Source organism: Malaclemys terrapin, chromosome 12 (genome assembly GCF_027887155.1).
Source record: "Malaclemys terrapin pileata isolate rMalTer1 chromosome 12, rMalTer1.hap1, whole genome shotgun sequence".
In the NCBI taxonomy this organism is placed as follows: domain Eukaryota; kingdom Metazoa; phylum Chordata; order Testudines; family Emydidae; genus Malaclemys; species Malaclemys terrapin.
In genome coordinates, this window is record NC_071516.1 from 37,159,917 (window position 1) to 37,173,217 (window position 13,301).

Below are 13,301 nucleotides of genomic sequence, written 5' to 3' on the forward strand. Positions count from 1 at the left end.
TGGGTGCTCTCCCTGTTAAAACACAGAAAACCATAAAAGGAAGACAAAGAAACACCCAGGTGACTTGGTTAAGTGCAGCTCATTGTTAACAACAAACTGAGCAGTCATGGAGAGAGAGAGAGAGAGAGAGAAAGAGAGAGAATATATTATATTTTTAAAGCCCAACGGGATTATACAGTCTGACCTCCTGTATCACACAGGTTGGATAATCCCATTCATCAAAGCCCAGTAGCTAATGGTTGAACCAGAGCTTATCTCTTAGGAAAAAGGTATCCTATCTTGACGAGACCCCCCCCCATCTCACATTAAAGAGCAGTATCCTGCAGGATACTGAACACAATTTATGTGAAGTAGTGCACATTCAGTTCTCAATAGGAGATGTGAGTATGTTGTCATCTATGAGAACTATAGTTTCAATGGCAGATTGGCACCTAACTCCCCTAGATTCCTTTGAAAATCCCAGCCTTAGATTCTTCTCCACCCACAGAGCCAGGAAACCTGCCCTAACTCACCTCCCAAAGCCAGACACAGAATACTGGATTTCTCGCTCTCAGACTTCTGCTCTAACCACAAGACCCCACTTCCCTTCTAGAGTGGCGAATGGAACCCAGGAGTCCTGACTCCTAGCCCTCCAACCCATCGATCCCATCCCACTCCCAGAGCTGGAAAACAGAACCCAAGCATCCTGATTCCTGGTTCCTTTTTCTAAGCCAGAGGTTCTCAAACTGTAGTCTGCAGACCACTAGTGGTCCGCGAGCTCCATTCAGGTGGTCCACAGATATTTTCCTCTAAGGTGAGCACCTGGGCAGCCGCACAGAAGAGAATGAAGGCCACCCATCTAATTAGTGGAGCTGTGAAGGTGTGGCTTCACTAATTAGGTGCCTGGACTCTTGAGAAGACGCACATGAAAGGTGAGGTTGTGGCCTTGGAGGGAATAGGGGGTAGGTGGGAGGGGCAAAGGGGTGAGAAGAGGGGATGGGGTGAATTTGGGACTTCAGGACTGCGGCAGCCAGAGAGGCGACTTTCCCCAGCTCCAGGGCTGCGGCTGCTGGGGAGAGATGACTCTCCTTCCCAGCCCCAACTTGGGGGCTGCTGCAGCGGGGGAGAGGCACATCCATCGCATTAAAAAGGTATGACTACTGATATTAAAATATGAGTTGTGTGCTTTTTTTTGTAGAACAAAAAATATGTTAATTATTATTAAGGTTTTGTTATATAGCGCTTTTATCCGAAGTGCTTTACAATAGTTAGCTAATGGTACAAACATTTGGAAAGATCATTAAGTGATCCACTGAGACCCTCAGCAATTTTCAAGTAGTCCATGAAAAGAAAAGTTTGAGAACCACTGTTCTAAGCTATTAGCGCACACTCCCTCCACAGAGCCAGAACATCAGAACATAAGAACTTACATAAGAACGGCCATGCTGGGTCATATCAAAGGTCCATCTAGACCAGTATCCTCTCTTCTAACAGTGGCCAACGCAGGTGCCCCAGAGGGAATGAACAGAATGTCTGCCTTGAGACATCTTAAAGGACATCTAAAGGACAATCCTCTGTTGTTGTTGATGATGATGTGTGCATTTTTGATTTATACCTCCTCTGAACCATTGGTAACCATGATGGTACCCCTGAATTCCAGACTCCATTCACTTCTAAGTCTGGGTATTCTCTATATTAAGGTTCCATATTTAAGGTTTGTAAAGGATTAATAATTGAAGTTTTAATAAATGCTTAACCAATTTATATCGAGGCCAACCACTCCACATGTGTTTATAAACCCGATATATAACCATTTCTGAAACTTTCTACTGATGTGCTTATAACCCTGGGAACATATACTGCTTATGTCTTTAACATGCTTAAAATCAATTAAACTTTGTCAATAGGTGTGGAAGAATTCATTTTCCTCATAATTTTGATGGGTAATATCAATGCTTATTTTTAAAAGCATTGCTTTTCTATTTTTATTGATTTAGATTTTCATATTTGTGCAATATTATCGCTTGTAAGTGTTTATTTCCATTTTTATCAATTAAATGTTCACAGTTGCAGTTCATTATGTGGGCCAGACAATGGAGCAGAGTCAGACAATAATTATTTAATGACAGTGGATGTTGAGATTCAAAATGTTAAAGGTTTATAACTTTTAAAACTCTGTCAACATCACATGGCAAAATAAGCAAATCAAATACCCTTAAGCAGCATTTTCCTTCCTTACCTGTTAATTTGGATTATTGATGGAAATATTTTTGTCATTTTTCTGCGTGTGTGGTGAAATCAATGTTTATCGTCATTTACCAATACAAATCTGATCCTTCCAAGCCTGTTTCTAAAGGACTTATCAAGGGAACACTAATATAAAGTGTGATCCCATTTTCTTCAGTTTAATTAGTCTCTCTGCAAACTGCACTGTCTTTAGGATGTTCTCACAAGAGTCACTGACGTGAATGTAGTAAATAATTCTGTTGGTGATACAATGGCTAGAATCTTTCTTTCTTTCTTTCTTTCTTTCTTTCTTTCTTTCTTTCTTTCTTTCTTTCTTTCTTTTCCCTCTAAAGTCACCATATATAGGGGAAGATTGTTTTATTTTGGAAGGTGTAAAGTATCTCTGCATAGTTTGCAAAACTACAATTAATCTGCAAGACAGCAAAAAGGTGAAACTGACCAGAAACCTACTATGAACACAGGTGAAATTGCCTAACATGTTTTTATACTGGAGAGTGAGTGCAATGCAGAACCATAGGATTGCATGCTCTAAGATGCTTGAGGAAATTATGAACCCAAATCCATTGAATTTCTGAGGGATTTGTGCAATTTTCTCTAAACTAGTATTAATTTGAATGCTAGGAATAATAACACCACCACATTCTAATTTCATTTAAACTGGTGTAACTTCTGAGCATTCTGGGTAGATACTCAAAGAACTTTCAGAATACTCACTGTGTGGGTGACAGTTCTGTGGATGCATTCTGAATGAAACATAACTGCTAACACATCAAGTGTAGAAAAAAGGTGCTCTCTTAAGCATGGAGAGAAAAACCAACACAGTAATTATTTTTTAAAAACAGACAATAATTCTGCTTCTCTGACACACACCTTTTGAACACTTTCAAAAGATTCAAGCACACAACCTGCTCTAATGAAGTCAATCATCAAATATCCTTAAGAGATTATCAGTATATCTTAGTATATACTTTTAACTGAAAATGAACTATATATATATGTTATATACTACTGTCTTCTGTCTTTCTCTCTCTCTCTCTTCTATGGCACTGACATCTATTTATCTATCTATCTCTTATATACTACTGTCTTCTTATGTGCTCCATTCAGGCAACGAAAGAGTGTTCGACTCAAGATGGCTTATTTCATCAGCTCAGAAGGCCACCTTGGGACATAATCTTCAGAGAAATTCACAGACTTTCTCAGAACTACAGAGGGAATTGCTTGAGGGGCCATTAACCAAATAACTCATGGGCCAATCCTCAGAGAAGATGGCTCTAATTCCCACATGCCCGCATGGGTTTTGTAAACACACACACCTACCTTCATAGATTTCCTCTGCACTAAATTCTGAGCAACTTCTACATGCTCTTGCCGCATGTCAAACCTCCATCCATTATTTGTGGATCCAGTCCCGAGAAGAGTTGGCTGAATAACAAAGTGCAGTGGAAAAGATTCTTTAGGCAGCCAACCAATAGAAACAACACTTAGCTCTTATTCTGGGCTTAAAATCAGTAGCTCTCAAAGAACTTACCAAGGAGATCAGGGTCACTATCCCCATTTTACAGATGGGGAAACTGAGGCACAGACAGGGGAGATTCACTCTGGAATGGATAAGAGGGGATTCAGCCAAACTGACTGCAGTGGAGTTACTCCAGATTTACACTGGGGTGAATGAGAGGAAGAATCAGGCCCATTTACTCCAATGGGCCAAAGACCAGTGTCTCTTCTCCTGATCATCCACTCACTGACACTGGGCTTACACAGGTATAACTCCACTGACTTCAGGAGAGTTACTCCAGATTTGCACTGGCATAGAAGCAGGATTCTGTCCCATGTGAACACAGCATGTGCCTGAATTTCAGAGGCGCAGAGGGGAATTACAACCCTGGTCAAACTGCATGGACCAGATCCTCACCTTGTGTGAATCAGCAAATCTCTATCGATTTCAGTTAAGCAATTCTAACTTACAGCTGCTGGGGAACTGACCCAGTTTGACTTGGGATATCAGGAACTACAGGTGCCCATGTCCCATTCACTTGCCCTGAACTGAAATCTAGTAGACACTGCATTCCATTCTCAAAAATCCATTACCATTTTTGAAAGAGGTTTTTCCCCTCACTCAATCAAGTTAGAAAGTGGTTTGCTGTCTTGAAACACAGGAATGTAGAATAAAGCACAGAGTATCCATCATTCCCTCCTCGAGTACCAGACATCCTCTGCAGGAGAAACAGCAGCCAGACCATGAGGTGCCCACTCACACTTTGATCTTGTAGGCCAGGTGTTTGTTTAGGCACATAAAGATGCAGAGGGGAGCCTAAGGGGACTTTCCAAAGCACCTGAACAGATGAGGTGCCTAACTCCCATTGGATGTTACGTGGCTATCATGTTTAGGCACCTTTGAAAATCCCATTGAGGCCCAGCTCCTCAAGGTATTTAGGTGCCTAACTCCCATTGATTTCAATGGGACTTAGGCGACAATGTGTCTATGTGCATCTTGAGGCACCAAAATACCCTCCATGTAGTGACCTCTATCTCCATTTATTCCTTCAATGAAGCAGGAGTAGCCCATTATGTAGGGATTGTTTACAGATGTTTCCCATGGCCATCAAGAGGTAGGTGAACAAGAATAGCAGGAAGAGAGAGATCAGTACATACTGAGAGCTAGGGAAGCCCAGCAGAATAAATTCCTTCACATTAGTTTGATTTCCCTTCACCATTGATTTCACAATCTGCCAAAACGCAATAAATCATAAAAGGGAGGACAAAGAAACACCAGGTGGTGTGGTAAGGGGCAACTCATTGCTGATAGACAAGTAATTGAGCTAGAGGGAGCAAGCTAATAATTTTTTCCACAGTACATCTTAATACCAGAAAATGTGGAATAGTTGAAATAAAAAATTATCCACAGGAAAATGTCAATTTTGACAAATTATCTCAATTTTTGATTGGAAAATAAAAAATATATATTTAGGTTGGACATTAAAAAAATCCAAACATTTTTTCTGTTTCCAAAATCAAATCAAATCCAAACAAAAATATTTTATTTTCAAATAAAGATATGATTTTTAAATAGCCAAACTGAAAAAAATTGACATTAAAATTATTTATTTCAATGCCATTTTAAGTCAACATGTTCATTAATACTAAATATTTTTAATTTTGAAGGGATACTGAAATTAAATATTTCATTCTGAAGTGTTGGAAGTAGAGCAATCAAAAATTTTCAGACAGAACTGTTCCACGGGAACATGTTAACGCCATCAGAAATTTTAACATAAACCATAGATTCCATAGACTCATAGATTCCAACTCCCAAAGGGAACATTGTGATAATCTACTCTGACCTACTGTATAACACAGGCCAGAGAACTTCTCCAAAATATTTTCTAGAGAAGATTTGTTAGAAAAAAAATCCAATCTTGATTTAAAAATGATAAGTGATGGAGAATCCAGCATGAGCCTTGGAAAGTTGTTCCAATGGTTAATTACTCTCAATGTTAAAATTTTACACCTTATTTCCAATCTGAATTTGTCTAGCTTCAACTTCCAGACTTTGGATCGTGTTAGACCTTTATCTGCTAGACTGAGGAGCCCATTATTAAATACTTGTTCCCTGCATAGAGACTGAAATCCAGTCACCCCTTCACTCTCTTTTCGTTAAGCTAAATAGTTTGAACTCCTTGAGACACATTTTCTAATTTCTCTTCCCTGAACGCTTTCCAATTTGTCAACATCTTCCTTGAATTGTGGGGCCCAGAACTGGGCACAGGATTCTAGCAGTGATAGCATCGTTGCCAAATAGAGAGATAAAACAACTTCTCTACTCCTCCTCAAGATCCTCCCATTTACGCAATCCAGGATCACATTAGATTTTTTGGCCACAGCATCACCAGGACTCCCTGACCTTTTTCAGAGTCACAGCCCACATATCTACACCAGCAACACCATCACAGGACCTAACCAGATCAGCTACAACATCACCGGCTCATTCACCTGCACGTTCACCAATGTTATATATGTCATCATATGCCAGCAATGCCCCTCTGCTATGTACATTGGTCAAACTGGACAGTCACTATGCAAGAGGATAAATGGACACAAGTCAGATATCCGGAATGGCAATATACAAAAACCTGTAGGAGAACACTTCAACCTCCCTGGCCACACAATAGCAGATGTAAAGGTAGCCATCTTACAGCAAAAAAACTTCAGTACCAGACTCCAAAGAGAAACTGCTGAGCTCCAGTTCATTTGCAAATTTGACACCATCAGATCAGGATTAAACAAAGACTGTGAATGGCTATCCAACTACAGATGCAGTTTCTCCTCCCTTGGTGTTCACACCTCAACTGCTAGCAGAGCACCTCACCCTCCCTGATTGAACTAACCTTGTTATCTCCACACTGATTTATACCTGCCTCTGGAGATTTCCATTACTTGCATCTTAAGAAGTGAGGTTCTGACCCACGAAAGCTTATGCTCCCAATACTTCTGTTAGTCTTAAAGGTGCCACAGGACCTACTGTTGCTTTTTACAGATTCGGACTAACACGGCTACCTCTCTGATACATTAATTTTTAGGTCTGTGATCAGTTCCACTTTATCTGTCAGGATAAGGTCTAATGTAGAACTACCCCATGCAGAATGAAACATTTATTGAGTTAGGAAATTGTTGTCTATTATGTTTAGAAATTACAAGGATGTTTTAGGATTGACAGCAAATAACCTCCAGCATATGTCATTCACATTGGCATGCCCCGTGATCACACAGCTTTTTATCTGCACATTATAGATAGGTGCGTAAAGAGGTGGTCATCGTGTTCCCAGTTGTGATTTGGTGGTCTGTAGCAGAGACCAACTAATACTCCATCTTGTGCTTTATCTATTAGGACATTGATCCATAAGCATTTAAGATCATTTTCTTCCAAGTTCTCAGTAACTCAGAAACAAGTAATGTCATTTATGACCTAGAGTGCCATTCCATATTTGATCTTTCCTAAATAGGTTATAATAATTTATTTTAACATTCCAGTTGCATTAATCATCCCTCCAAGTTTCAGTAATACCAAACAGATCAAATTTATTCCAATAAATGAACAATTCCAAATCCCCTTGTTTGTTACCCAGGCTCCTAGCGTTCGTGTATAGGCAGTTCAATAATTTCTTCTCTTCATATCCTTTGGTTCCTTGATTAATTTTGTTCTCAATGTTTCCATTTTGTTCTGAGTGCTCATATCTTCCCTTCTTTTAACCTCCCCTTTTGCTATTAGTTTAATCCCCACCTGATTACTCTAGCCAGCCTGTCCCCAAGAAGACTGGTCCCCCTTCTACTGAGGTGGACTCCATCCAAACTATATATCCCCCTCGCCATATAAGGTGCACTGATGTTCCACAAAACCAAGATCCTGTACCCTACACCACTTACCTAGCCAGCCATTCACCTCCACACTCTTCTTCATTCAGTCTTGTTTCATTCATGGGACAGGAAAGGTCTCAGAGAAGATTGCTTGGACATTCCTCTTCTTCAGCATGCTTCCAAGTTCCCAGAAGTCATCTACTGTGAGATATCCCACAGCACAATGTCATTAGTGTATTATGAACCAACACCAATAGATCCTTGCCTGATGACTTCAGAAGCCTTATTTTATTTCATGTGAAGAAGACGTACCAACCAAGCTCTTGAGAAAGAATTTTCTGTACCAATTCAGACCAGCAAGCCACCCAGTCTTAGACCATGTCTACATTACCAGCTAAATTGGCACTGCTGCGATGGATGCAGTGATGTCGATTTAGCGGGTCTGGTGAAGGCATGCTAAGTCAATGGGAGAGTGCTCTCCTGTCAACATCTGTACTCCACCTCCCAGAAGGGTGGAAGCTACGCTGATGGGAGAGCTTCTCCCGTCGACATAGTGTGGTGTAGACACTGCTGTAAGTCGACCTAAGTTACGTCAACTTCAGTTATGTAACTTGCATAACTGAACTAGCATATTTTAGATCAACTTAAGCGTTAGTGTAGTCTAGCCCTTAGCTCTGCGAAGACAGCACACCATGCTGTTGTTCATCAGTCTCTTGCAGAACATTCTTTCAATTCTTCTGAGTATTGACTCTACAACAAGGATCATCTGTCTTCCTGGGACAACTGGAGAATTGGGCTGTCCAACTGTTGTTTTGATTTTATACACTCAAAAAATCTATCAAAATTTTGGTCTGTAGGGAATTCTGAAATGTTTATTTTTGTTCTCATTCAGAATAAAATTAAAAATGACATTTTGGAAATTCTAATGAAACAGAAATTCTGGTTTCTGACCTGCTCTAGTTCTGATCAACATGAAATGTTTTGACACATGTGAGACTAAATTTTTTTGAACATTTGATTCCACAAAAATGTTTGGTAGTTCGTCTTTTCATCCTGATTCAGCATGAAAATAAATGTCAAGCTATTGGAATTTCCTATGTGATGGATATTCCATTTTCCAGGAAGCTCTAATTATGGATGGTATTTTCAAAGACACCAAATGGAGTTAGTGCAAAAATTCTATTGAATTTCGCTCACGTGCCTTTTGAAAACCCCAACTACATTGTCTGTGATGCTGTGAGGACTTAACTAAGGATCAGATTTGTTCCCCTGTATGCACAGGCCCAAATCCCAAATGTGTGTGATTTAACAGATCTGATTGAAAAATAAAAATGTATGTCTCCAAAAAAGTTGGCATGATTTTGGGGAAGTTTTTATTATTCTGTAACAAAATATTTAGTTTGAAAAGAAAAAAAACTAACATTTTATTTCATTTACTTTCAATTTATTTCTGAAAAAATATGCTAAATTATTTGAAATCACATTGTTTTCATGAAACATTTTGATTTTGATGAAATGTCAAGTGAAACACTGAAAACATTTGGCCAGTTCTGGTGACTGAGAAATGGGTTTTACCAATGGGGTCTAAGAGGGTTAAGCAATCTCCTCAAATCAAAAGTCATAGTGTAAGGCCAGATGGGACCATTAGACTATCTAGTCTGACCTTCTGTATATCACAGGCCATTGAATTTCATCCAGTTATACGTATATTGAGATCAATTACTTAGGTTAAACTTTCAGTCCTTAGGAGACTAAGCTATTGTGAGCCACAGAGACCAGGAGAGACTGAGATGACACATTGACACTAATGCCCAAGACTCCTCAAGGACAAGGAACTGGTAGCTGAGATCTGTCTAAATGATTGTACCAAGCAATCTATGTCCCATGCTGAGGAGAGTGAAAAAAACCCATGGTCTGTGCCAATCGACCTGTGGGAAATTCCTTCCTGATCCTAGCTTTGAGGATCATTTTGACCTGATTATGTGAGGAAGACATACCAACCAAGCTCTTGAAAAAGAAGTTTCTGTACCACTTCAGATCACTGACCCACCCTGTCCGGTGTCTTGTCTTCCGCTGTTTTCAATCTCTGATGTTTCAGAAAAAGGTTTAAACAAACAAAACCATGACCACCAAGAGAATACAGAGCAGCAGGGGAACAAAAGCCCACCTTCTTCCTGACCCTTGCATTTGACCAGCTGAAGCATGACATTTGATTATAGTCATTGTTTGAATGCAAGTTTTATTAGAATGTTGATGGCAATGCAGGCAAATTTGTTCTCTCTTGGTACATCTACACAGCACAGTAAGCCTGGGCTCTGACTCAGGTTTGAGATTAAGACCCCCTTCTGTCCAAACACAAATCAGTCTGATTTGAGTCAGCAAGCACTCAGGACCCAGGTCCTAGGACTGTACAAGGGGCATGGGTCAAAGTCCAAATCCTGCTATGACTTGTCTCCGAGTGCTATCATCTTGCTGTATGGACACAGCTCAAGCCACAAATCTGAGTCAGAAGTTCTGCGTAGTACAGTATGGACATGTTAGCATGGCTGTGAGACCTGGGTCTAGCAATTGTAAACCCAGGTGGATGCTCAAGCATAGACTTGGGAACACTGAGTCCACAAGGCCATGAAGAAAGGGGATGAACAGATGGATTCATAGACTCACATTTTCACAGGCTGCAAGGCAGGTAGGAATCACCATCACCATCCAGGCTGACTCCACAGACACACACACACAAATACATGGCCTCAGAATTTCTCCCAAATGCTGGATTAAAAAGCATGTATTTTACAAAGAAATCTAATTTTGCCTTAAAGACTCCAAGTTATGGTGAGTCCACAACTTCCCTGGCAAACTGTTACAATGTTGTATTACCCTCAATGCTAGGACACTGCAAAGGCAGTTGGATGCCTTATTTTCTTGCACTCTTTTGAAAAATCCCATCTTAAATAAGTAAAATACTTTCCAAAGGATTGGGGGATTAAAAGGTACAATACAAACTTCATTTACATTCTGATGTTATGAATGGTCTGTAAGCAAATATACAACAGACATCAATTATTCACATACAAAGGACATTTCTTATTACAATTACATTGAAAAATGAAGGGCATTCATTTCCATATTTGAAATCATAAGGAGATTTTTTTCTTATATGTGTGCTCTACAGAATCTTCCTAAATATTCATTTCACAGTAAGATAAAATACATGGACTGGAGACAGGTTTCAGAGTAGCAGCCGTGTTAGTCTGTATCCACAGAAAGAACAGGAGCACTTGTGACACCTTAGAGACTAACAAATTTATTACAGCATAAGCTTTCGTGGACTACAGCCCACTTCTTCGGTTGCATATAATGTGGAACATATATTGAGGAGATATATACAACTCCCACCTGTTCATGCTCTCTGTATGTGTGTATATATATCTCCTCAATATATGTTCCACTCTATATGCAGCCGAAGAAGTGGGCTGCAGTCCACGAAAGCTTATGCTCTAATAACTTTGTTAGTCTCTAAGGTGCCACAAGTACTCCTGTTCTTTTTATGGACTGGAGAGTCCATGTATTTCAGTCCACTCGCCAGGTGAGCCTGGGACATCACTTAAAGTGGAAATTATAGTCCAGTCCTGTGGGATGTTGCATCTTTAGTTCAAGGGCAGGAGGCCTCCATTTTCACATTGTCTATATGTTGATATAATTTCTCAAAATAACCCTAAATCTAACCCAGATTTGTTTGCCATCTCATTCACCAATGTGTATTATATGCATTTTCCTAGGGTTTTCTAAATATTCTAAGGAAGCTAGTCAGCCAACTCTAATTGAAATTCATTGGAAGTCATTCTCCTAACTACTTTCAGCTCATTTGAAAATCCCAACTAGTACTCCAGTAGTGGCCATCAATGCCGGATACAGAAGTAATATCTCCTCCTGTCACCTTATTGGAATTCCCCTACCTATGACCTACAAGGATCATATAAACCTTTCTTTGACATAGCATCCCAAGTTGGTTATCTTATCCACAATGACCCATAAGTCATTTTCAAAATCACCACTTTCCAAGATTGAGTCCCCTCACCCTGTACGGTCTACAGAAAATTGATCCATAGCCAGATCCCCTCAACAGAGCATGCTTTCTCCCAAGATCTCAGGTACTTTGTCCTGGGCTTAGTGATCTGCATTATCCCAGAGGAACACAGCTGTCTTGGTGGTTCATAGATGGAGATACACACTTTGAGGTAACCAAGGCTTGATCCCTTAATGAAGCCCTGTTGATTTTACAATGTTGACCTTTTAGAAATAATCTCATATCCCAAAGAGTATATTTTGCATGGCTTCCTTCACCTCTCTGTTTCTCAGAGCATAGATGAAAGGGTTTAGCAGTGGCGTCACCACAGTGTTCAGGATGTTGACTATCTTGGTCAGTTCCAATGAATTCCGTGCAGACGGCTTGACAAAGAGAAAAATGGTGGCTCCATACCATAGAAGCACGACGGCAAGATGGGATGAGCAAGTGGAAAATGCCCTTTGCCGGCCTTTGGCTGACGGGATTCTCAGTATAGTGGAGATGATATAGATGTATGAAAGGAGGGTTATCACACACAAACCCAGGATGACAATGACTGAGATGATGAAAGCTGATACCTCAATGATGGATGTGTCCATGCAAGAGAGGACGATCCATGAATCTATTTCACAAAAGAAGTTATTGATGACATTAGGGCCACAGAAAGACAACCTGTATATTAGAGACGCCAGCATAGAGATAACCAGGAAACCACACACCCAAGAGCCCAGAGCCAGCTGAGCTGACAAGGCGCTGTTCATAATGGTACTATAATGCAATGGGTAGCATATAGCCAGATAGCGATCATAGGCCATGATGGACAGGAGGAAATATTCCGTGCAACCCAAGGAGAACATGAAGTACATCTGTAGGAGGCAGCCAGTGAAGGAGATGGTTTTGCTTTTCCCCAGGAAGATTGCAAGGGCTTTAGGAACACAGGCTGTGGTGTACCAGATCTCCAGGAAGGAGAGATTGCAGATGAAGTAGTACATTGGTGTGTGGAGGCGGCGGTGGGTCACCACTAGGGTTATGATGGCCACATTTCCCAGGACTGTCAGAATGTACATAAAGAGGAAGAGTACAAAGAGGGAGATCTGCAAATACTGGCTCCCAGGGAATCCCAGGAGGATGAATTCCATCAAAGCAGATTGATTGCGTTTCTCCATTCATTCTGTTTTACCTGCTGAAACTAATGAAACAAGGACAGTGAAATACACAGGGGACTTAGCCAGATATCGATCTAAAGTAATAACTGCCTTTCTGTGAATGCACCCATTGACATGTGTTGGTCTTGGCTGAGGTTGGACAGTGAGTCAACGGCAACAAAGCTGATCCTAGACCCCAGGAATCCTCATGTCCAATTTCTTGATCTAGACACTAGACCACACTCCCTTTTCAGAGCTAGGAATGGAACCCAGGAGTCCTTGACTCGGATTTTTAAAGGAGCCTGATAGAATTTATTGCCCAGTTCCCATTGGCTTTTGGTGGGACTTGGACAACTAACTTCCTTAAACTCTTTTGAAAACCCTAGCCCTTGTTTCAAGTTATTTACTTGAATAATGTGTCTGAAGTCCCCTTCCAGGACTGAGAATGGAAACCATGAGCCCCAACTCTCATTGCCTTACTTGGAACACTAGAGCCTGAAGTAGATGAGAAG

General features: G+C 40.5%; 1 protein-coding gene across 1 annotated transcript; it reads right to left on the reverse strand.

Moving 5' to 3' along the window:
* Nucleotides 1-11,883: 11,883 nt before the first annotated feature.
* On the reverse strand, nt 11,884-12,810 carry LOC128845960 (olfactory receptor 6F1-like). The gene has a single exon (XM_054045056.1). The coding sequence runs from the start codon at nt 12,808-12,810 to the stop codon at nt 11,884-11,886; it is 927 nt and encodes a 308-aa protein (XP_053901031.1).
* Nucleotides 12,811-13,301: the final 491 nt, after the last annotated feature.